This window comes from Schistocerca nitens, chromosome 2, assembly GCF_023898315.1.
Source record: "Schistocerca nitens isolate TAMUIC-IGC-003100 chromosome 2, iqSchNite1.1, whole genome shotgun sequence".
Lineage (NCBI taxonomy): Eukaryota > Metazoa > Arthropoda > Insecta > Orthoptera > Acrididae > Schistocerca > Schistocerca nitens.
In genome coordinates, this window is record NC_064615.1 from 484,387,641 (window position 1) to 484,414,415 (window position 26,775).

At 38.7% G+C, this 26,775-nt stretch overlaps 1 protein-coding gene across 2 annotated transcripts in view; it reads left to right on the plus strand.

Annotated features, from left to right (window-relative positions):
- Positions 1 to 8,238, plus strand: part of LOC126236421 (dolichyl-diphosphooligosaccharide--protein glycosyltransferase subunit STT3A) — a 104,802-nt gene extending 96,564 nt beyond the window's left edge. For both annotated transcript variants that reach the window (XM_049945722.1, XM_049945723.1), the window contains exons 11-14: positions 1,985 to 2,173; positions 2,640 to 2,859; positions 3,050 to 3,238; positions 7,495 to 8,238. In XM_049945722.1, coding sequence (XP_049801679.1) covers positions 1,985 to 2,173; positions 2,640 to 2,859; positions 3,050 to 3,238; positions 7,495 to 7,640 — 744 coding nt within the window. In that variant the 3' untranslated portion in view covers positions 7,641 to 8,238. The remainder of the gene's footprint in view (positions 1 to 1,984; positions 2,174 to 2,639; positions 2,860 to 3,049; positions 3,239 to 7,494) is intronic.
- Positions 8,239 to 26,775: the final 18,537 nt, after the last annotated feature.

The window sequence follows — 26,775 nt, forward strand, 5'->3', positions numbered from 1 at the left end:
TGTGTTAGTATTTTGCAACCATGAGTTATTGAACAGATGGTTTGGTAATCCTCACACCTCTGAACACCTGCTTTCTTTGGGATTGGAATTATTACATTCTTCTTGAAGTCTGAGGGTATTTCGCCTGTCTATACATCTTGCTCACCAAATGATAGAGTTTTGTCAGGGCTGGCTCTCCCAAGGCTATCAGTAATTCTAATGGAATGTTGTCTACTCCCGGGGCCTTGTTTCAACTTAGGTCTTTCAGTGCTCTTCCATTTCCATAGTATTGCCCTGAAGTACATCACCCTTGTATAGACCCTCTATAACTCCTTCGACCTTTCTGCTTTCCCTTCTTTGCTTTGGACTGGTTTTTCATCTGAGCTCTTGTCCGTCCCGGTAGCTGAGTGGTCAGCGTGACAGACTGTCAATCTTAAGGGCCCGGGTTCGATTCCGGGCTGGGTCGGAAATTTTCTCCGCTCAGGGACTGGGTGTTGTGTTGTCCTAATCATCATCACTTCATCCCCATAGACACGCAGGTCGCCGAAGTGGCGTCAAATCAAAAGACCTGCACCAGGCGAACGGTATACCCGACGGGAGGCCCTAGCCACACGACATTTCCATCTGAGCTCTTGATATTCATACAAGTGTTTCTCTTTTCTCCAAAGGTATCTTTAATTTTCCTGTAGGCAGTATCTATCTTACCGCTATTCATATATGCCTCTACATCTTTACATTTGTCCTCTAGCCATCCCTGCTTAGCCATTTTGCACTTCCTATCGATCTCATTTTTACGACGTTTGTATTCATTTTTGCCTGCTTCATTTACTGCATTTTTATATTTTCTCCTTTCATCGATTTAATTCAGTATCTCTTCTTTTACACAAGGATTTTACAAACTCTCATCTTTTTACTTACTTGATCCTATGCTGCCTTCACTATTTCATCTCTCTACACTATCCATTCTTCTACTGTATTTCTTTGCCCTGTTCTTGTCAGTCACTAATACTCTCTCTGAAACTCTCTATAACCTCAGGTTCTTTCAGTTTATCCAGGTCCCATCTCCCTAAATTCCTACCTTTTTGCAATTTCTTCAGTTTTAATCTACAGTTCGTAACCAATAGATAGCGGTCAGAGTCCACATCTCCCCCTGAAAATGTCTTACGATTTAAAACCTGGTTGCTCTTCATGACATATCAAGAAGAATTTTTTAACTTGTCAGCTGATATAAATAGTGGCTATAGTTCTGAGCAGTTTCCTTTCTCTCTCTCTCTCTCTCTCTCTCTCTCTCTCTCTCTCTCTCTCTCTCTCTCTCTCTCTCCCGCATTATTTTGGTGGAAACATTTCTCAATTCAGTTGGTGTCTGGTAGTGATAAGTTTATTTGGGAAGTACCGAAATCAGCATTTGTTTTCTTGTTTTCCCTTTCCTTGGCAGAGTTTTATTATTTTGACAGATATTGTTGCCAATTTTCCAGTTTAATTGTCAAGAAACTGTAGTAATATTAACTGAAAACTGAAGTTTGTGCTAACACTTTGTAAATATATTCAGTGTGCGACAGTTGTGTGTATAATATCAAGTTTAAGGAGATCTCTGTGAAATGCAGCAGTAGAAGAAAATTGTTAGGAATGTTAGTCACATATCTTGTTAGGCTGAATTCATGCAATAATTTTCAGATTGGAGTTAAATAAGATTCACAGTACCATAGTAATTAAGCAGTTGGTAAGTTGATCACACTGCCTTTTATCAAGTTTCACTTCTTTGCATGGTTCAGATTTCACTTCTTCCCCTGGTTCAGATTTATAGTCTCAAGTTATACTTCAAAATAGTTAATGAGACGCTCATACAAACAATTTGTCACACATCTATTATAGTTGTAATGTAGTGTGTCAATATTTTGGTTCTTTTATGATAATTTTTAATGAAATACAATTCATAAACCAATAAACTTAGGAAGCTGTACCTACCCCTTTAATAGAACAAAGTGTTCTTTATTCTCCTTTACAGATCGCCACTGTTTTCGTTTGTGTGATGTCATTTCTACTTGTGTCCTATACATTTCACTGTACATGGGTGACATCTGAGGCATATAGCAGCCCAAGTATTGTGTTGTCAGCACGATCACATGATGGCTCTCGCATAATATTTGATGACTTCAGAGAGGCATACTATTGGTTGAGGATGAATACTCCAGAGGTTAGGTCATATCTATACAAACATTGCTTAATGTTTATTGTTTATTACTTTAGATTACCACTTAATAAATGTTACAGGTATTTATCCTGACACTTCAAATAAAGATGAAATTAATGAAACTGAAGATATCATTTTATATTGTATTGATATTTATATTTTGCCAATTTTTATTTCCACTTGATATATCTGCAGTGAAAAAGGCGAGGTTAGCTTTTAATTTTTTCACTTTTGTTTCTACCACTTCTTAAATAAGTGATGAAATGAATGTCAAATAGGTCAGTTGTTATACTTGATGATGGAATTCTAAGTTGTTTTTGAACTGTTTTTTTGGATCATTGTGTTTTACCACTCAAAAAATCACACAAAAGTTACTTTAATACTTTGTTTCCTTTTTTTAAGCCCGTAAGTGTTATAGAGTAAGAGGCACATATTGAATAAGTATATATGTCGTGTTGAACAATTGTAGGATGCACGAGTTATGTCCTGGTGGGATTATGGATATCAGATTACGGCAATGGCTAACAGAACAATTTTAGTAGATAACAATACATGGAACAATACACACATTTCAAGAGTTGGTCAAGCCATGGCCTCATCGGAAGATAAGGCATATGAAATTATGAGGGAATTGGATGTGGATTATGTTTTAGTTATATTTGGAGGACTCACTGGATACTCTTCAGACGGTTAGTATTGTAGCACTTATTTTCATGTATGACTTTTCACCAGTTGTCGAGTACATTGGTAACTACACAATGAATTTCTGGCTTCAGGCTAAAAATTTGCATTGTTGAGAATTGCTGAATTGAGTGCTCTTATTTTTAAATGGTATGCTGCTTTGAGAATCACCTGTACATTCTTGATATTACTTTGCAGATATAAATAAATTTCTGTGGATGGTTCGTATTGGTGGCAGTACAGATCGTGGCAGTCACATTAAAGAATGGGATTATTATTCACCTGCAGGAGAGTTCAGAGTTGACAAAGAAGGCTCACCCACTCTGCTTAATTGCCTCATGTACAAGATGTGTTATTACCGCTTTGGACAAGTTTACACAGAAGGAGGTAGGTGGTGGTATTCTGCATTGTTGATGGCTGTGAATCTGTTACATTGGGGGTGTAAGAATGTGTTTGTTTTTAGTATCACATTGAGAAAATGTATCTTGGACATTGTTCTGAGTACCAGTATACTGTTTCATTTGTTTCTCATTAACTTGTTAACAAAAACATGAGTGGGTTGATATGTGACGTTCTTATGCTCTTTAAATGTGTGGATAATTTAAATTATGAGTTTTAAAAATATATTACATTGTATCCAAACCATGACAAGTTCAAAAAAATTCTTTAACTTCTATAATTTTCACCTAGTAGGCACAGACTCATGAACAGCTTTTTGTGTATTAGACGACAACATTTCAATTTTGCATGTAGCAAAATGTTTGACGAACTTTGATGGGGTAATAGATTCTTTCGCATAAAGGGAAGCATCCCATGTAAAGCTGTAGTATGATTAGAGAGGAAAAAATGCAAGGAGCTAAGGATTGAAGAAATATGTACCGTCTTGCTTGTCTCTTGTCTTCACTGGTTTTATGTACCCTATACTTAATTTTACGTCACCCAAAACTGCAAGTTATTAGCTAATAGGCAATAAAGACTGAAAATTTTTTAAAGAGTTCTTGTTCTACCTGTTACAAATAATCCCATCTAATTACGAGGTTTTTTTTAAAAAAAAAGAGGGGGAGGGTGTCAAACCGGCTGACTGGCAGGAGGAGAGGCACCACACAACAGTTTAAATATAGTTTGATGGCATCCATTACAAAATATACACATTTCAATTCCACAAAGCGAAATACAGTGATGTGCGATAGAGGAATGCTGTGTGAAGAGGTGTGGCACCTTACTTTGGCACACTTAAGACCAAGTAACATGTCTTCCATTTCTTCGAACACACATGTTAAATGTATCAGACTCTTCAGAAAAGTGTGCGCCACAAAATGAAAATAATTTTGAAAATTCAATTTTTTTGACGTCCTATCTCAAATGCTTGGGAGGGGGGATAGTCTCCACATGATGCGCATTTACATTTAGTGATTTTGCTGTTTCCTCTTTGTTTACTGGTCTCACTTCAAATGAAAATGGATTTCTGTGGCCGGGAGCTATCAATTGAATTAAAATACATTCATATAACTACAGAGGGCTGAAATATTTTATTGGTTTCAAATTTGATTTTACTCTCACCTTTCTGACAGTTAAACATTACTCTCCTTGCTGAACAATGAAGTTATTTTTGTCGGTTTGCTAAAGAAATTTCGCTTTTATTAATCTTTTCCGCAGAGGCAATCAACTTATTTGAAACAAGTGTTTAATTCCACACAGTTGGCTAGCTTCAACTGTTTGCTGCATTTCAAGAGAATGATTTCATCTTCTAGCACATATGGCATTATCCCTTAATAAAGAACCAACATGAAATAATACAGTACTGGTGTTCCAAGAAAATTTACATCCCAAAAAACGCACTCAAAAGCATAATATCAGGTCGAGGCCTACTTTATTGGGAATCTGGACATACGAATGTGTTCTTTAAGAATGCACTTTAACTAGGCACATTTTAGTATTGCTCATGAAATTCCAATGTCTGATGTCTTGTTTCTTTTATGACATAATGTAAGATCATCTAATGTTTTACACATACAAACATACGGGTTTCCTACGTCATTGTAGCTGCGCAAGCAGGGTGGTGGTGCCTGTCATCTAGCAACTACTGAAACAAACCTATTTGTAAAAGGTTGCAGGAAAATATTGTGAATGGTGGTTTGAAAAAGTTACTTTCAAATTAAATTTCTTTTTATGCAAGTTGAACTATGTGCGAGAATATGTGGTGAATTTCTTAAATCACAGAGCGGGTGACTCTAATTGAAAAATCAACTCTTTGATGACAAGCCATTTATATGAATTTTGAGCCCAAAAGATTAGACGTTTCTATGTTGTTATTAAAAATTTTCCTGGCACATTTGTGAGATATATCTTAAAGTGTAACACGCGCAAAAATGATCAGCATTATTTGTGAAAGCTTAGCTTCTTTTGCAGCGTATTAACCTTAGAGACCAATATTATATGTGAAAACTTTGCTTTTCTTGTAGCAACACTATTTATATTAATTTAAACCATTAACTTTTCCTGTTTGTGTGTTCGCGCTACTCAACAGTGATGTTGCTATTGACTGACGACATCACATGTCCGAAGCTCTAAATATCCACTGTCATCGGGTGGCGAGATCACATGACACGAGCTATGACTGGCTGCTGTTACTTGGAAAGTAACTTGCAGTGTTCGGCGGAATTTGAATTTATACTTTTGTAATATGAAAATATGCAGTGTACGGGTTGCTGCACTTGAAAAATCATTTCAAAATGTGTTTTTTTTTTCCCCCCCCTGATTTTCATTTTCTAAAGTGCTGCGAAATTTACACACCCATGTATAAAACCATATCTATCTAAGGATTGATAAGTTTTACAGTTCGAAGGTAAAATATACTGTCCTCTGCGGTATACAAACACCTGCGTTGCAGTGAGAGAGAGAAATCTTATGTTCTGTTGACAGGAGAAAATTATAATCGTAGATATAGTCATGGAACCTTTTTAAAGTCAAAAAAGAAAAAAAAAACTTCCTTTTCAATTTGACTGTAGTTTCATTGTCAGAGTCTTGGACACAACAGCAGTTGGTCATTCCACATCATTAACTTTATGGGAGATAACTGCTCCCAGCCCGTAGTCTGATGCATCCACTGCTACAATGGGCAACTTATGAGGGTCGTAGGTGATTAAACAAGTGATTTTAGTAAGTGCCTGCTTCAGTTTGTGAAATAAACTGTTATCCATCATATTTCCAGTGCCACTTCACATTCGTGCCTAATAAACAGTGCAACAGTTCCGTAGTGGATTCAACGTAAGGAATAGATTTATATAATAATATAATTTATAATGATATTATATATTATTTGGATGAGGACTGATGTGAGTTGCTTCACATCCATGAGGGGTTTAAATGTTTTGAATGGCCTTGACAAGCTTTGCTGTGGACTTGATACATGCAGCACTAAGGATATGACCTGAAAACTAAATCTGTCTGCTTCAATATTGTGTGAGAGATCTACTGGAGCCATCCCCATGTCAGTTGTGTCATCCAGATAACTACTGGTCCAGGGACACCGCTTATTAAGTGCTCCAAATACCATTGAAATACCGCAGAGGCACTGGAGGTCCCATACAGTAAACGGTTGTGTGAAACTAAGCCAAATGGTGTGATGATCACCAAATCGTGTTTTGCCTGTTTATCCTAGAATAACTACAGATAAGCTTCTTTGAGATCTGTTTTGCAAAAATCAAGTGTGGCTTTATCTTTCACTTTGGGGACTGGGTATGTATCCACAACCATTTGTACATTGGCAGTGGATTTAAAATCATGGTAGACACGGAGAGACCGATCTGGTGTTTCTACCAGCACAATTGATCTTCTCACTTTGAAAAATTTTGCTGCTGCTGAAGAATCAGTGTAATGTGCACTTCGTAGTCCCTGACACGTGTTGTCTTGCCATCAAACATAGTTGCATATTTCTGTAAGAAGCTCATAAGGTGCATGTGGGGTACTACGATACCCTCACCTAATTGACTGAGTTGTATATCTGCAGACCCATCTAGGAGAATAGATGAGGATCCAAAATATTACTTGCATCCTGTGATTGGACTACCAACAACTTTTTGTGACCATATCCTTATACCAAACAGTACAGAGTTGACCACGACAGCTATCCAATCTTTATTTTAACTGGTCAACTTATATGGAATGGTCGGAACAGTGGTGTGTCTAACCGTCAGTATCTTTGAAAAGTGACAATTGTTGCAAAAGAACCTGTACCAATCTGGAAAGTGATGGATGCTCAATTGATTGACACCTCAACATTTGAAGTTCATATGAAACAGGGTAAAATTGCATGAACCTGAAAGTCGTTAGAACCCGAACCTTCCAGTTCAGGTTCAAAGTCCGGACCATCATCTGTAAAATCTGTGCCATTCACTTTTCAAAAAGAACAATTCTCATGCTAAACTATCTGCGGCTATATTATTTGATAATTCTTGTAAGAAGAAGATGATGATGATAAAATGTAGAATGGAAAGTATCTTTTAAGTCATTTCAGTGGCTAATTCAAAAATGTTCTTTGTGATAAACTTACCTGTACTTTGGTTAAAATGTGTATTCATTGTGTTATTTATTAATATCTTATACAAAAAAAAAAATAAATGATTTTCATTTGTATTTCACAGGAAAGCCACCTGGATATGACCGAGTAAGAAGTGCAGAAATTGGCAACAAAGACTTTGAACTAGATGTTTTAGAAGAAGCCTACACAACAGAGCATTGGCTAGTGCGAATATATAAAGTGAAAGACTTGCGTAACAGAGGAGTGTAAATAGGTCAACTATGAACTGTAATTTGTGCCAATTACTGATAACATAATCTTCAGAAATACACCTGTACTTCCTCAGGCCTGATTTCCTGTCACAAAGAGACTGCCACGGACGAGTACAAATTGCTCTGCAAATGTAGCTTTAATATATGTTCCTATGTGGAATTACTGATGTGTGAGATAACCAACTGTAGTAACATTTCATATCATTAGTAAGGTTGTCTTTCTTAATACTATGTGTATTTGTTTAACATCAGTTTGTCAGGTCATCAAATTAGCATGTGTACTTTGTTTACATTCCATTTTTCAGGTTAAGTGTGGTAGTACATGGAAAAAGGCATGTGTTTTTACTTGATAGTATGTACAGGCTTGATGTGTGCTGGGCAATTGGTATTTCTGTTGTAACTCTTGGTTTGTTGGAGGCTTGTCAGTCACCTTTATTTAAGGTGAATAGAATTAAATACTGGGGGTTACTGTCAGTGATTTTGTGAATAAAGCTGTAATAAATTCATTGGCCAAAGTGGTAAATCACTGGTAGGTTAACAATGCACAAGTTTATACGTTATGTTAACATCACAAATAAATTAAAAACTACATTTTATTTTTACAGTAAGCTATTTCTTGTGTAGAACTGAGACCCTATCCAAGCACCTGAAAATATTAACATGTTCTTGCTGGCGCATACCACCAAAGGCTTTTGCTCAACTCCTCCATTGAGTGGTATGTAACACCAGTGGCTCACACTGGAGTCCTCCTTCAAGCAGCAAGTACCACGAGTAGCTCAGCTGGAGCCGCCCATCAGGGGGCTCGTACTGGAGTCTTTCATCGGGCTGTGTGTACCACAGGAGACTCTCGTCAAATGTTAAAGGGAAAAAGAAAAACTAGAAAAAATTGTCATATAGTTGAACATATAAATAATGGAAATTTAACATATATTACCCGAAAAAATATGAAAGTTATTTTATTTAATCTGAATATTATAAACATAACTATCAGAAATTAGATTGTAGACACACAATACTTCAATATTATAAGCGTAACTTATTGTTTGTTTTCTACGCAATTTTTGAAAGCATTTCAGAGTGCTGGTTGGCTGTAACAACCATTGCAATAAGTTGTTTCACTTTTAGCTTTCCTCATGGCATAATCTCTAATCTTTTTTTTTTTTCCCCTTCTGAATAACAATATGTAACATTTTGCTTGGCTTTTTTGCAGACTCTTCATTTGATACAAGAAAATGTGAAACATGTTTGAAGGTATTTGCTTTTCAATATTTAATTGTTCATTGTGGTATCCTGCTTTGATTTATATACCACACATTTGTTAATTATATAATAATTTTTCTACACCATTTAATGGTTTCAGACATCGCACAAAGTTGTTTACTCAGTTGTCATAGCATTTTTACAAGCATAAATGTCAATATTACGAGTGTAACCTTCAGATGGAGATACTGAGTCGCAGATAGGCACAACAAAAAGACTGTCACAAATGAAGCTTTTGGCTATTAAGGCCTGCGTCAACAATAGACAACACACACAGCAATCTCAGGCAACTGAAACCATACTACGAGCAGCAGCATCAGTGCATGATGAAAGTGTCAACTGGGTAGGGTGAGGAGGAGGATGGGGCGGGGAGGGGGAAGGATAGTAGTGATGGTGATTGTGGTGGTGGTTGTTGTGGCGGAGGCAGACAGTGAAGTGCTGCAGGTTAGACCGAGTGCGGGGGAGAGGTTGGGGGGGGGGGGGGGTGAGTATTGGAAAAGGAGAGAAGTAGAAAGACTGGGTGTGATGATGGAATGACCGCTGTATAGTGCTGGAATGGGAACAGGGAAGGGGCTGGATGGATGAGGACAGTGACTAACGAAGGTTGAGGCCAGGAGGGTTATGGGAACATAGGCTGTATTGCAGTGGAAGTTCCCACCTGCGCAATTCAGAAAAGCTGTCGTCTATTGTTACCGAAGGCCTTAATGCTCGAAAGCTTTATTTGTGACAGTCTTTTTTGTTGTGCCTACCTGCGACTCAGCATCTCCACTATATGATAAGTAGCAGCTTTCATATTGCCACATACCATCCTGGATTTTCCATTGTTTGAGTGTAACCTTCAGGAAGACTCAGGTTATATACACTTATACTATACTTACATTTGCATGATATACACACACCAAAGAAGTTTTGCTCCAGCCCAGTTCCCAGAATCCTGAAGACATATGTTGACTGTGGATTTGTATCATAGACACAGTCCCTTTGACTGTTCAGAGATGTCACTAAACCTGCCCAAAGATGTAAACAACCATGCATGAGCATCACCTTTTAGATGGAGGGGGTCCGACAGTTGATCAGGTTCGTGTTGTCTGTAGTTCAACCATTCAACCATGCCTAGACAGTCAATACTGCAGTTCGATTGTGTCCACATCGTTACTTTCTGCCAGGAAGGGCTCTCAACAAGGGAAGACTCCTGGCGTCTTGGAGTGAACCAAAGCGATGTCATTCGGACATAGGGGAGGTACAGAGAGACAGGAACTGTCGATGAAATGACTCATTCATGGGCCACCCAAGGGCTACTACTGCAGTGGATGACCGCCACGTATGGATTATGGCTCGGAGGAACCCTGATAGCAACGCCACTATGTTGAATAATACTTTTCGTGCAACCACAGGACGTCATGTTACGACTCAAACTGTGTGCAATAGGCTGCATGATGCACAATTTCACTCTCGATGTCCATGGTGAGTCTATCTTTGCAACCACAACATTATGCAGCACGGTACAGATGGCAACATGCCAAATGGACTGCTCAGGATTGGCGTCACGTTCTCTTCACTGATGAGTGTCGCATATGCCTTCAACCAGACAATCGTCGGAAACGTGTTTGGAGGCAACCCAGTCAGGCTGAAAGCCTTAGACACACTGGCCAGTGAGTGCAGCCAGCTGGAGGTTCCCTTCTGTTTTGGGGTGGCATTACGTAGGACCGACGTATGGCGCTGGTGGTCATGGAAGGCGCCGTAACGGCTGTACAATTACGTGAATGCCCTCCTCCGACCGATAGTGCAACCATATCGGCAGCATATTGGCGAGGCAATCGTCTTCATGGACAACAATTCGCACCCCCATCGTGCACATCTTGTGAATGACTTCCTTCAGGATAACGACATCGCTTGACTACAGTGGCCAGCATGTTCTCCAGACATGAATCCTATTGAACATGCCTGGGGTAGATTAAAAAGGGCTGTTTATGGATGACGTGACCCACCAACCACTCTGAGGGATCTACGCTGAATCGCCGTTGAGGAGTGAGACAATCTGGACCAACAGTGCCTTGATGAACTTTTGGATAGTATGCCATAACGAATACGGGTATGCATCAGTGCAAGAGGACGTGCTATTGGGTATTAGAGGTACCAATATGTACAGCAGTCTGGACCACCACCTCTAAATGTCTCGCTGATTGGTGGTACAACATGCAATGCGTGGTTTTCATGAGCAATAAAAAGGGCGGAAATGGTGTTTATGTTGATCTCTATTCCAATTTTCTGTACAGGTTCCAGTGCTCTCAGAATCGAGGTGATGCAAAACTTTTTTTTTTATGCGTGTATATTGGCAAAAACCAAGACATCCTCACTTTCATGGAAAATAAGTTTTCCAGCTTTAACAGCATTTTTGAAAGTATCAACAGTTGCTCCTACAGTATTTCGAATTTTAGTTGTAGTATTATTCAAAAATGTAAAAATTTCAATATGGGTAATTTCTTGTGCATGTTTTCCTTCTGGAATAATATAGTGTAAATTTCCTGTAGTTGCATTGTGTCTATGATAAGCAGTATGCTTGTAAAACCACTCATTTCGCCTCTTGTAACAGGCAGTTAGGCCTCTTGGCATTTTCTGTGACTAGGTAAAGAATTTATATTGTACAGCATATTTGTTTCTTCAGTTGTCATTCCTAATATATGAAGCAGTGATGAATGTTTTGTATTTAAAGAAACAGAATCATTGTGATAAACATTTTCTATTGACAATTTGTTCTCTTCCAAATACTAATTTACTTCTGGACTTCTTTTTCTTATTTTCTGCCATTCCATTTCACCATCATCTTATTCTAACGATGAATCAGACTCGGAATCTTCTTCCTTGTCTGTAGATTCGTTCACTTCATTAAGTAATGATTCACCTTCATTCTGCACATGAAAAAAATCCTTGTCTCAATAAGATGGAAATATTCTTTGTCTTTAGTTGTTTTCTGCTTCTTTTTACAGATTTGTCAGACAAATCACTTATTTCCATATCCATGTTATCTATTATTTAGAAAAATTAAAACAGGATAAACGCCAACCAACATTAGGCAAAGATAACAAAGAAAAAGACTATTAGCTTAAGGTGACCAGACTTCCATAATCAAAATATGGGACACAAATTAGAATTTAAAATGAACTGACATTTTTGTGGAAAGTTTCATTAATACTATATCCACATAGTATTTTTGTGTCAAAATACTTGCTTTGTGCTACAACTACGTGGATCATTGTACTTTTTTGTTAAAACTAGCACTAAGAAAATACCTTGCATTACTAATAGGATAAGCTTTTTATATTGTGTCCACAACTCGTGGCTAGTGTTGCTGCCTCTGAATCACGGGGTTCCGGGTTGGATTTCTGGCCAGGTTGGGGATTTTCTGTGCCTGGAGACTGAGTGTTTGTGTTGTCCTCATCATTTCATCATCATCGATTGTGACAGCGGCTAGATTCTACTGTGGGAAAAAAAATTGGAAATTTGTACGGGCGCTGATGACCGCGCAGTTGAGTGCCACACAAACCAATCATCATCATCATCGTTTTGTATTGTGTTGTCGTTGTCAGTGCACAAATGCAGAAAATAATTTCTTGCTTTGCAATTCGAATTTCAGAAATGAAAACTCATCTTCAGTTTTGCCATTAAATACAGACGTCCCTTTTTGCATTTCAGTGAAAAGTTTGGCTGTATCACATCAATAATGTAACTTGTGACTCTAATGGTCTAAAATGACGTTTCTAAGTCCGGTGACCTGAAGCAGTTGGCAATCCACAGAGAATTGTGCCTTGTTCAGTTTGGCTTAATCAAAGAGTGTATTTTCTTTATTCTGTGGGTATGACCACATTTCCCCTACATTTGCTTACATTACACGTTTAAAAACGTTTCGTATGTATTTTGTAGGAACAACGGGAGAGACAAAGAGATGATCCCCTAAAATATGGGATATTTGGTAACTCTCCAGTAAGCAGAAATATTGCAGTTTTCAGAATTGGCGAATAAGATCAGATCTGCTGTCCAGTGAGCATACATGTTTTTTCCTCCCCTTGCATCATGGATGTAAGATCATGCAAGCTTTTTTATCAGTAATCAGTAAATAACTGTTTTATTTCATTTGCAACAGCTGGTACAATAGAGAGATACATAAAAAACGCCACATGTTAACAATAAATTAACACAGCTTCTTTCTTTAATTTGTAATTAGTTGTTGCAGTTTACAAATCTATGCTGCAATGAATGAGCCTCTGGTTCATTGAAATGTTTACTGGAAGAATTTCAGACTTCGTCCGTTCTGCATTATTTCTGCTTGTGTTTTGTAAGGCAAACAACTCAGTCTCAGTGCATACAAGTTACACATTATCGAGTGCCAACAGGTTTGCTACAAAGGCAGAGTTCGAACTGATGCGTCCCAGGAATAAATATTGTATAGTACTATTTTGCTGTTTTTGGCCTCACTCTTTCGTGCAGTGTATTGACACAACATTATTTCGCAATAAATATTGAGCATGTGAGGGCCACTTTAGTGTGCTTAAGTAGAGGCACCAGTTTTTGTTGCTACACGAATGTAGAAGTGGACAAACAAGACAACCATAAATTTGATCAGTGTGATGCCTGCATTTACAACCAGAGGTACAGATGTACATGGCATCGTGGAACAAACTACTGCTGTGTCTGCCAGTGGCCTCTTGGTCATCGTGGAACAAACTACTGCTGTGTCTGCCAGTGGCCTCTTGGTGGTCAGTGTGTAAGTTTCATCAGACGTGTTTATGGGAAGCAATTGGTCACCATTTCTTTTATATAACAATGTTTTTTGTCATTACTTTCATGTCCAATGAACTCTGGTCTTGAGATGTGATGCATCACATTTACCAAATTAATAGTTCTCTCACTGGGCTGGTGAACCTCGATAAAATATTAACATAAACATTTGATTGTTGTTTCAAACTACGGTAATGAATTATTTGAGACCTTCGTCCACCTGCACAGAGGCATATCGATGGGAAGTACACTTTAAAAAGATACATTTAATTTCTGTATGAATTACCACTAGCCAAAAACTAGAGTGATTTGCAACCTGGTTGTAGTAGATGTACAGCCACTCATATGGGTGTTGGTCTTACTAATTCTCGCACAGATTGTTATTAAATGGTGTATTCATACTTGTGTGTCAGCATCCTGGAAAAGATCTTTATGGTGTGCAGTTGTAGTTCACGAGTTAAAGTTGTCATGAAACAGTGAGTAGTAATCTGGAGCAGTCCAAGAAGCCACCTGAGTATGGGAATGTCTGAAAATGCGTTAATATCGCCTTGCCTTATGTGTCAGATTCATTCAAACGCCAGGCAAAATCAGATATTATTCAACAGAGGAATTAGCCACTGTGTCACCAGAGTTCAGAGTTATTCAGGCAGACACCAGTGAATATTAGAACCAAATCAGCAGTAGACTTGCTGTTCCTCACCACAAGTTGTTCCCCCCCCCCCCCCCCCCCCCAACTAATGTTGCATACATACAAAGTGTGTACAGGTGCTAACCAATACTGTAAAAGATGTATGCAGTTTCATGTGAATTACAGTAAACTGGCAGCTGAAATGAGACAGGTCCATCACTGAGCAATGAATGCCACAGTTGTTACTCAAAGGTGGCCTTAATAATATCAGTTCCCTGCCTCTCTAATCGCAATAGGTATGTAAGGTCGAGCTACCACTGCCCAGTTAATGATTTCCTCTTGTGAGTAAGAAGCAAGGTTGACATTTCATAGATAAAATGTTAGGACCCTGAGTTAGGTAATAGTGCACTACCATGATGCTTTCCCAATCTGCAATCAATGACGTGACCTCAGATTTATGTATAGATGCAAAATTTGTAGCTAGCATATCAGGTCGCTGGTGGCGTACAATATGTGCATCAAACGGTGGCAAGAGAGCGTTATTTTATTTAAGAAATACCACTCTGGTCAGTTATAACATTGCTAGTGAGTCATATCAGACCACGTTATTTGCATCAGAACTCACTCAGCATTCGTTACAGTTCCTATGAAAGAAAGGGTGTAAAGGAGTACCTGCAGGCAGGGTTAAAGTTTCAAAAGTTGTACATGTTGATTAGCATCAACCGTTCATGCTGTTGTACCCGATCATGTAGCGAGCTTCTCCATACAGTATGTAGGAGCACACTCATACTAACTGTAGTCTTTTTCAGACTCTCGCTACACTCTCTGCCATATGATAAAAGTTATGCCTCAGTTCCAACTACTGCTACTTTAAGGAAGGCAGTTTCTTTTTTTCTCTCTCTTCTGTCTGTGAGGTGAGTTCAGTTACTCATAGCCACAGAACAACAAGAAAAGAGAATCACAACTCCCGTGTTAAAAGAGGGGAAACACAGACCAATAGCAGCGCCTCTAGTGGTTTGGAGATGAACTAAAAAAGGATAAACATTGCGGGTTGCATCCCTCCTAGCTTACGCATGTTGTAGTTTTCTTCTTCTTCTTTTTATTTGTTTTCTGGATGTGCTATGTAATTATTTTGGCTAGCATTATAAGAAAATAATTTAAACACTGCAATACAAAGCCCTCATGCTTAAAAAATTAAAGCAAATTTTTTAAAATCTATTTCAAACAAACATCAGTGATATTATTGTAGTCTGCCACCCACTTATGAAACTGAACATTTTTGTCTTATCTCTCCCTGTGCCTTGCTCCAATACTTTCCAATTTTCCATTTACTTTAGCAGACTGTACCACAATTCAATCAATGTGTGGGGGCTCTGCAGAGAGGACACACAAGATTTGCCATCTTGTGGATATAATGGGAACTGTTCAGTGAATCAAATAAGCAATCCATCTTTTCAACAAATTCTGCAGTGTATGTTGCCTCAGCAGGTAAGATATTAAATGCTACATAAGTTTCAATAACTGCAGCAACTGTAGACTAAGCTGAGCTGCAGCTACCGTAACTTTCATTTTAGTAAAAGAATACTTAAATTCAAAATGATTCCTCTGTAATTTTGGCAATTTATTAATCCTCATCTGCTGATCCAGAAGGAAAAGAAATTCAAAAGTGGCCTCTTTCTTTTTTTTAAAAAAAAAAACTGTATTTTATTTCGTAACCAAGCATTTCTAGTATTCTTTAATAGATGTGGGACATCATAAATTGCTGCAATATGTTCGCCACTGACTAAAAAATGAAATGAAAGGACTAAGTAGATTTCTCACAGAAGAGTTCTTTCAGTGCTCTCTGGTTGGTTGCACCGCACTCACTACCTACCTTTAGCCCTATTTCTTGTAATTGCCTTATGACATAGGTAATAAGACTTTTTAAAGGGACACTATAAACTGAGTGAAGTAATAAGCAGCAACTTGCTTCCAACTTTTATGTATTCCTCTAACCATGAAAACTAATGCATGGTTTGCTTGTACATTTGACCTCCCTAAATGCCCTAAATCTTGAAACCATGAAATTTCTTGTTTGCTTGCATCATAATAGAACCCTCTCTCTAAAGATATGTCATCAAACACTGTTGTTCATTGCCTCAACTTCTGCTTTTATTACATTCATCCCAGAAGTATTCAATCCCAGTTCAAAAGGTACAGAAGACAACACAGACTTCAGATGCCTCACAGAAGGAAGGTAAAAATGAATTGACAAATATTTACAAGGCAGGGACTTCGTTTTTATAAAGATAAACCAAATACTTCGTCCTCAGATGTCCATTGCTGTACATCTCCTGATCATTGAGCATTTCTTAATGGGCTGTTTATGAAATCTTTGGCAACAGAATTTTAATTAGTTTCTATGAAAGAGAAAGTGTTGTTGTATAAATCTTTGAGTGTTTTTAGTTCTGATTTTTCATGATGTAACTTTGCTTTCAGTTTTGATAGCCTTGTGAGGGCATTTCTATGAATCTTGTACATTTTTTTTTATTTTCTTGGAGTTAAGGCTGCTTTTGAAACCTCTATTCCTAAAACCCCACTTTCCTCATTACAAAAGGTTCCAGATAAGAATGTGTACTCACCATCTGCGGATATATTTTGAGGGGAGATAAACAAACTTTTGGTATTGGCACCTGTATAATAAAGATATTCCATGGCAACACTAGTGCTTGGTAGACCTAATTCACTACTACCACCAGTTTCACCTGATCCATTTTGAGTACTAATAGCTGCGTGAGAACTACTTGCCGCAGCACAACTAAAGCTTTGTTGTTCATTCGGCCGAACTTCCCCGAATGGGGGACTCCCTGCCCACAATGCTGTATGCTCATTTCATTTTTTACCAGTTTCACTTCTGGAATTAGCAGCTTGATAATGAACACTTGCCATACCACCACTAGTGCTTGGTAGGCCTAACTCACTATTAACAATTTCACCTGATTCACTACTGTTATTAGCAATTTCACAAGGAACACCTGCCACATGTTTTGAAAACACATCCCTGTTTAGCTTATGGCTAGTTTTATTCATAAAATCTTCATCGGAAAAATGATCTTCACAAACAAAATAAGTAGCACAGTTCACATCAGGTGACAGTTTACAAACACTCTTCCACTTCAGAAGCAACTCTTGAGGTTATTTTGGAAACCTGTAGAAATGCTTGTTGCTAACTTTATCCGTTGAACCCATATGAAATCCAGATGAACAGCTAGGGAATTTACAGGAGTATTTCAATGTCAATTTTCTGTGTTGAATATTCTGCAAAACAAAAAATTCTTCATTAAATAATACTACTACTGACATATCAACGTTATTTAAATAAACAAACGGAAACCATACAGCTTAATTCACAATAGAAGAGAATACATTTCATCTATAGGCTGTGAGATTATTTACTGAAAATTAAATGTCTTACCTTAGGATTAAGCAAGGAGAAACCACAACCATAATTTTTCCCAAGGGCATGCAGCTTTAATATACGGTTAAATGATGATGGTGTCCTCGAGAGTAAAATATTCCGGAGGTAAAATAGTCCGTCATTCATATCTCCGGGCAGGAACTACTCAGGAGGGCATCGTTATCAGGAGAAAGAAAACTGACGTTTTACAGATCAGAGTGTGGAATGTCAGATCCCTTAATCGGGTAGGTAAATTAGAAAATTTAAAGAGGAGAATGGTTAGTTTAAAGCAAGATATAGTGGGAATTAGTTAAGTTGGGTGACAGGAGGAACAATACTTCTGGTCAGGTGAATACTGGGTTATAAATACAAAATCAAATAGGAAGTTTGTTTAATAATCAGTTTAAAAAAAATAGGAACACGAATAAGCTACTACGAACGGCATAGTGAACGTGTTATTGTAGCCAAGATAGACACGAAGTCCACACCTACCACAATAGTAAAAGTTTATACACCAACAGCTCCGCAAATGACGAAGAGATTGAAGAAATGTATGGTAGGATAAAAGAAGTTATTCAGATAGTGAAGCGAGACAAAAATTTAATGGTCATGGGGGACTGAAGTTCAATAAAGGAAGAGAAGGAAAAGTAGTAGGTGGATACTGAATTGGGGGAAGGAATGAAAGAGGAAGCCGCCTGGCAGAATTTCACACAGAGCATAACTTATCATAGCTTAACACTTGGTTCAAGAATCCCAAAAGAAGGTTGTATACGAGGAAGAGGCCTGGATACACTGGAAGGTTTCAGATAGATTATATAATGGTTAGACAGAGATTTAGAAACCAGGTTTAAAAAAAATGGCTCTGAGCACTATGGGACTTAACATCTGTGGTCATCAGTCCCCTAGAACTTAAAACTAGTTAAACCTAAGGACATCACACACATCCATGCCCGAGGCAGGATTCGAACCTGCGACCGTAGCTGTCACACGGTTCCAGACAGAAGCGCCTAGAACCGCACGGTCACACCGGCCGGCAAACCAGGTTTTAAATTGTAAGACATTTCCAGAGACAGATGTGGACTCTGACCACAATCTGTTGGTTATGAACTGTAGATGAATTTGTAGACTTGGAGAAAGCCTTTGACAATGTTGACTGGAATACTCTCTTTCAAATTCTGAAGGTAGCAGGTGTCAAATACAGGGAGCAAAAGGCTATTTACAATTTGTACAGAAACCAGATGGCATTTATACGAGTTGAAGGGCATGAAAGGGAAGCTGCAAAAAGGTGAGAATTTAAGGAGATGGGACCTGGATAAACTGAAAGAACCAGAGGTTGTAGAGAGTTCCAGAGAGCATTAGGGAACGATTGACAGGAACTGGAAAAAGAAATACAGTAGAAGAAGAATGGGTAGCTTTGAGAGATGAAATAGTGAAGGGAGCAGAGGATCAAGTAGGTAAAAAGACGGGGCTAGTAGAAATCCTTGGGTAACAGAAGAGATGTTGAATTTAATTGATGAAAGGAAAAAATACAAAAAAAAGCAGACAAAAAGGAATACAAACGTCTCAAAAATGAGATCGACAGGCAGTGCAAAATGGCTAAGCAGGGATGGCTAGAGGACAAACGTAAAGATGAAGAGGCATATATTATTAGGGGTAAGATAGATACTGTCTACAGGAAAATTAAAGAGACCTTTGGAGAAAAGAGAAACACTTGTATGTATGAATATCAAGAGCTCAGATGAAAAACCAGTCCTAAACAAAGAAGAGAAAGCAGAAAGGTAGGAGTATATAGAGGGTCTATACAAGGGCGATGTACTTCAGGGCAATACTATGGAAATGGAAGAGGACATAGGTGAAGATGAAATTGGAGATGTGGTACTGCGGGAAGAATTTGACAGAGCACTGAAAGACCTAAATCGAAACAAGGCCCAGGTAGTAGACAACATTCCATTAGATCTACTGATGGCCTTGGAAGAGCCAGCCCTGACAAAACTCTACCATTTGGTGAGCAAGATGTATGAGACAGGCAAAGTACCCTCATACTTCAAGAATAATGTAATAATTCCAATCCTGAAGAAAACAGGTGTTGACAGGTGCGAAAATTACCAAACTATTAGCTTAACAAGTCACGGCTGCAAAATACTAACATGAATTGTTTACAGACGAATGGAAAAACTGGTAGAAGCTTAGAATTTGTAGACTTGGAGAAAGCCTTTGACAATGTTGACTGGAATACTCTCTTTCAAATTCTGAAGGTAGCAGGTGTCAAATACAGGGAGCAAAAGGCTATTTACAATTTGTACAGAAACCAGATGGCATTTATACGAGTTGAAGGGCATGAAAGGGAAGCAGTGGTTGGGAAGGGAGTGAGACAGGGTTGTAGCCTCTCCCCGATTTTATTTAATCTGTATATTGAGCAAGCAGTAAGGGAAACAAAAAAAAAAAAAAAAAAAAAAAAAAAAAAATTGGATTAGGAATTAAAATCCATGGAGAAGAAATAAAAACTTTGAGATTCGCCGATGACATTGTAACTGTCAGAGACAGTAAAGGAGCTGGAAGAGCAGTTGAACGGAACGGACAGTGTCGTGTCTTCAAAGGAGGATGTAAGATGAACATCAGCAAAAGCAAAACAAGGATAATGGAATGTAGTCAAATTAAATCAGGTGATGCTGAAGGGATTAGACTAGGAAATGTCACACTTAAAGTAGTAAATTAGTTTTGCTATTTGGGGAGCAAAATAACTAAGGACGGTCAAAGTAGAGGAGATATAAAACGCAGACTGGCAATGGCAACAAAAACCGTTTCTGAAGAAGAGAAATTTTTTAACATCAAGTATAGATTTACTTTAGTTTTTCTAAAAGTATTTGTATGGAATGTAACCATGTATGGATGTGAAACATGGACAATAAATAAACAAGAAGAGAGTAGAAGCTTCCAAAATGTGGTGCTACAGAAGAATGCTGAAGATTAGATGGGTAGATCACGTAACTAATGGGAAGGTACTGAACAGAATTGGGGAGAAGAGTAATTTGTGGCCCATCTTCACTAGAAGAAGAGCCGGCCGAAGTGGCCGCGCGGTTCTGGCGCTGCAGTCTGGAACCGCGAGACCGCTACGGTCGCAGGTTCGAATCCTGCCTCGGGCATGGATGTGTGTGATGTCCTTAGGTTAGTTAGGTTTAACTAGTTCTAAGTTCTAGGGGACTAATGACCTCAGCAGTTGAGTCCCATAGTGCTCAGAGCCATTTGAACCATCACTAGAAGAAGGGATCCGTTGGTAGGCCATGTTCTGAGGCATCAGGGGATCACAAATTTAGTATTGGAGGGTAAAAATCATGGAGGGAGACCAAGAGATGAATACACTAAGCAGATTCAGAAGGATGTTGGGTGCAGTAGTTACTTGTAGATGAAGCTTGCAACAGGATAGAGTAGCATGGAGAGCTGCATCAAACCAGTCTCTGGACTGAAGACAACAACAATAAGAAGAGGATTAATTGTAGACATTTTTTCACCAGGAAATCTCTTCTATTCCACCTTGAACGTTATTAAATTTAAAGTAAAAAATCTGCTTTAAATGAAGATCAGTAATATGTAAATATAAAACAAATACAAAAATGATGTAACCATAGACTTCAGTACAGAGCAAGAAGATAGAATATCAACAACTGCTATTGGACAGCTCTCATTGGTCAATTTCAGCTTCGTTTGACCCCTAGCGCCTTTAGTGGTCTGGAAGGAACAATGTGGCTTGTTGCCCCCTTCTCCCATGTAGCTTTCACCCCCGGCTTGTAGCTGCACTCGCCCACAGTCGCCATGTAGTACCTCTTGGCACTAACAGATGGCTCTGATGCTTCGCACTGTTCAGTGGCGATTGTAACCTGTTACAGCTTGCTCTGTGCATTTGGTGGTGTTAGCCAGTAGACGTGTGAAAATAACAAAAGAAGTATACCCGTATGTATTTGTTACTTAAAGCGACAGTATTAGTTACAAACGTATTGTTACACATTGCCTTCGTTGTGACATTAACAATGAAAACAACATCTACATGAGTGAAAAAGTATCTCATTTGAAGATAACTTTTTCTAAACTAAACGAAATCAAGACACAAGTAATAGTCATTAAACTGAAACAATTGCTAATAAAAAAAAAAGAAAAACGGTGTCTTTGCATTAATGGCGGACCTGCAGATCACATCGAGTATTAATCTGCAAACAGTGACCATAAGTGAGATCTAAAATATCTTATAATGAATAATAACTGTCTAAAACTATGCACTTAAAATTTGTCAAGGAGTTCTACATAAAGTACTCACCTCACAATAAACATTATACACTAATCCAATTCCAAAAACAATATTTTAAATTAAAAGAAATTTACACAACAAGAAAGCTTGTGTGACACAAGCAACTACTGTGCTGATGAGGGTGTATCCTTTAAATTTTTGAAAATGGTTGAGTAATATCGGGCGAGCCAAGCCGTGTCGGAACACAAAGCGCAGTAACGACTTCCATCCAGCATGCCACATTGAGTGACAGCGCCATATATTTCATATACGTAGATTCGTACCGCTTTCACCATTGCTACATTCCAGTTCCAATATACACATGCTCTGTATTGATTTCTTTTAGAGAGATGGATAGATGCGACTAATGTAATATATTTATGAGTAACAATTCAGTACTTCTTATCAGTACTTTCATCACTCGATACTCAATATATCCAGTTTGCTACATCTCAACTAGCCATCGCACAACACATCTCGATGTGTGTTTATACAGACCATATTTTAGGAGAATGTGTGGCCTCAATAGAGCTGACATCAATGTTGCTGCAATAAATGCCAATATTATGGGATGACTGGGATATATTGCCGATTGAACAGGCTTGTGCGAGTAGTTGCCATACTGCAGAGGCCTTCCCTGTTTTATCCACCAAAGGTGAAGACTATTTCACTGCTGCTACCCTTGCCTGTAAATACTTCCCAATACTGAGTATTGTGCAATAATACAACTGTCTGAGGGTGGTATTGATGGTTTGTGTGCAGTGTGTTGCACAATATATTGTACCGAGTGAGGGTAGTATTGCGCAATACACAGCAGCTCGTGCTGAATCCAAGAGAAATCAAATTTGCAAAGACCTGAAGATAGTGAAATGACAAAAGATCAAGGACTTGCTGGAGGATGTATTTTGAAGCACCAAGCTGTACTTTGAAGCACCATGCTGTACTTTGAGAAATTCCTTACTGTTTTAGGAAATGCCACAACAGTAGAAGAAACTGAAGATCGCGGTGTCGTGACAGGAAGAAAGGGTAACCAGATTTCATACAAATCAAAATATGGAACACAAATTGGAAGTTGAAATGAACTGACATGTTGAAAGTTTTGTTAATACTATACCCGTTTAGCAGTTTTGTGTTAAAATATGTGCTTTATTTTACAACATAGATCATCTTACCTTTTTCGTTAAAACGTTCACTAAGAAAATGTCAAAATACCTTGTATTTTGATGTTAAAGTGTTTAGGGTAATAATGGAAAAGCAAGGTTTGGTGGCCCAGAGTGTGAGTTACCCTTCCTGAATGAGAGAAAAGTGCTTTAACCATCACACTCATCCTTGATGTATAACATTAGAGATCTTAGAAAAATACCGAGTGCTGGTGTCATCAAGTGGTGAGAATCTCCAACCTGTTATGTTCTGACTGAATGTGTAAAGGTCATACTACAAATTCAGTTGGTCTTTGATATTTTTCTCCTCTTGGTGTTGACCTATTTGTGTGAAAAATGAGAACAACTTGAGCCATACCCCAGTAAATGTGCATTTATGGCTCACAATAGCTCATGTGTCCACCCCCCATTTTCACCCAGTAGCATCAGATTATAAATTAAAAGGAGGTACAAATAACAAAAATAGACAGACAACTGCACAAGTTTGATTGTAACATCCCCCCCCCCCCCCCAATCCCCTTCTCACATTTTACAGGATTTGCTTCGAATCATGTTGCTCCTGTTATACATTGAGAGTACTGCATACAACTGAAACAATATTATTAATTCCTATTCTCTGTTAACAACAAACAAGGAGCAGCATAAAAACCAAAGCACCTGTTTGATGCCCTTCTTCCTTGCAGACCATTGTATCAAGTCTGAACAGCACAGGCAGGTAGAAACCAGGTACGAACACCTTCTGACGTGCTTGTGTACATGCCACATTCTATCGATCTCTGCTCAGCACCATTCGAGACATTTAACTAAATAACCCAAACAGCAGTATCGAAATTTTTCATAATAAAAAGATACATACACTGATGTGCCAAAATGTCATGACCACCTGTTTAATAGCTTGTTTGTCTGTCTTTGGAACCAAATAAATTACTGATTCTGTGTATCAGGGATTCGTCAGTTTGTTGGCAGGTTTGTGGAAGTATGTGACAGATGTCTATGCACTGGTCATATAATTCGTGTAAATGATGGCACCTGACCCATATGGTTTCCACAGGATTTATGTCAGGCAAATTTGGTCATGGAGACATCAGTGGGAGTTCCCTATAATGCTCCTCAAACCACTGTAGTGTGGTACTGGCTCTGAGGTATGGACAGTTATATTGGTGAAAGATGACATCACTGTCATCAACCATGAATGGATGCAGGTAGTTCGCAGCTGTCAGCATGTCTTCGATTAGTACCACAGGTCCCATGCAAGTACAGGAGAACATCTCTCATGGTGTAATACTGCTTCCACCAGCCTGCGTTCCTGGCATAGTGCACATTTCAAGCTGCCGTTCACCTTGATGACCCTGTTTGTGGAGACACCTAGTGTAGTAAAAAAGTGATTCACCTGAAGAGCCAACACCTTTCCATTGATCGACAGGCGAATTCTGATGGTCATGTGGCCACTGCAATCATAACTGACTATGTTGATGGGTCAACATGTGAACATTTAGAGGTGGTCTGCTGCGGAGCTCCATGTTCAAGAACATACAATGAACAATGTGCTCTGAACCACTTGTGAATGCACTATCATTGTCCTCTTTTGGCAAAGACACCACAGGTCACAGTCTGCCCTATTGTATAGAGCACACAAGCCTCTGAACCTCACGTTCTGTGGAGTCTCGTGGACATCCAACTATTTAGTGTCTAGTGGTAGTTTCACTGTCCTCCTAGCACTTTCCATAGCTGCTCATGGCAGTAGCACATGAATATTTGACCAATTTAGCCATTTTTGAGATACTCATTTGCATGCTCTGCATAATAATAATCTGCCCTTTGTCAAAGTTGCCTGTCTCAATGAATTTCCCCATTTACAATCCGTCCATGTCTGCTCCGCTTATGTACTTTTGTTACCTCATCTCGTGCCTGCAACGCTACTAGGTGACATCCAATATCACTGTGGGCAGTAATCATAACATTTTGGTTGAGCAGTGTATAATGCTGTAACGTGACAGAATGTATTTGTTAGTGTGGTTCTTTCCTTCAACCCAATCTACTTGTTTTGGGAAAAGAAAGGTTGTATCTTTATATGAGGCATGTTTTCTAAGTAAGGTCCATTTGAACATAAGTACACAACAAAAGGTTATTTCAAAAAAGTAAATGTATTTTCAGAAAGTACATACTTCACTCTATTTTTCGACATAGTTACCAAGTTTGTTGAAACTTGTATCATACCTCTCAACCAATTATAAATACCCTCTTCATAAAAACTTGCCACCTGCTCTGATAACCATGAGTTCACTGCCGTTTTCACTTCGTCATCATCATTGTAACAGTTGCCACTGAGGCATTGTTTGAGGTGGAGGAACAGATGGTAATTGCTCGGCGCAAGATCAGGACTGTAGGGTGGGTGGTCTAAAACGTCCCAGCAAAAACTGTCCAATAAATCACAGGTCTGACCTGCAGTGTGAGGTCTTGCATTGTCATAGAGGACTATTCCCTTTGTCAGCATGTTGCGTCTTCTGTTTTGAATCGCTCTGCGTAGCTTTCTCAGGGTTTGGCAGTATGCTTCTGCATTGATAGTGGTTCCTCATTGCTTGAAGTCGACCAACAAAACACCATGCCTATTTGAAAACACCAGTGCCATGATTTTGTGCTGGGACAGTCTTGTTTGTCCTTCACCTTTACAGGCGACTGTGTGTGTCTCCATTCCATGCTCTGTTGCTTCAATTGGGGCATGATGTGCGAAATCTATGTTTTGTCTGCAGCTACGATCTGACTCAAGAAGGCGTCACCTTCTTCATGATAACGAGTCAAGAACTTCGTCGTACACTCAAATCTTTGGTTTTTGTGGTCCTCTGTTAGGAGTTTCGGGACCCAATGGGAGCACAGTTTCCTAAACTTTAGGTGTTCAGAAACAATTTTGTAAAGCACTGATCTTGACACATCAGGAAATTCGTTTGAGAAACTTGTTATTGTGAAACGCCTCTTCTCATGAGTCCTCCCTTCAACTGAAGCTGCCAAATCGTTTGTAATCAAAGAAGGGCGACCAGAGCGGTCCTCATCATGGACATTGTCACGCCCATCTTTGAATTCTCGTACCCACTTGCACACTTTGCTTTCACCCATAACAGTATCACCATACACTTCACCAATCTGTCAATGAATTTCTGGAGCAGACAGGTTCCTTGCTGACAAAAACCGTATCACTGAGCTAACCTCACATGCGGTGGGCGAGTTTATAGTCTTAAACATTTTGAAAGCACAAACAGAACCATAGACGTTAGCTACAGAGCTAAAACTGAGCACAGTCGTTCCCAAGACATGCTAGTACATGACACATGCACTTGTTGTGGTATGCATGCGAACTACTAGTGTCTGCAACAAAACGGACTTTACTTAAAAAACAGGCCTCGTATGTATACTAGGTTAGCACCTGCTGCTTCACTCATATAGACTGTGTGGTCTGCACTGACTTTTATCATGGAATGTATGGTAATTCCATCTCATGACACAAACACGGGGCAAGCTTTTTTGAATAATGTTATACAACAAGATTTTAAACATGGCTGCAGCAGCAACTGTTAAAATTCTTCAGAATAAAGGATGACA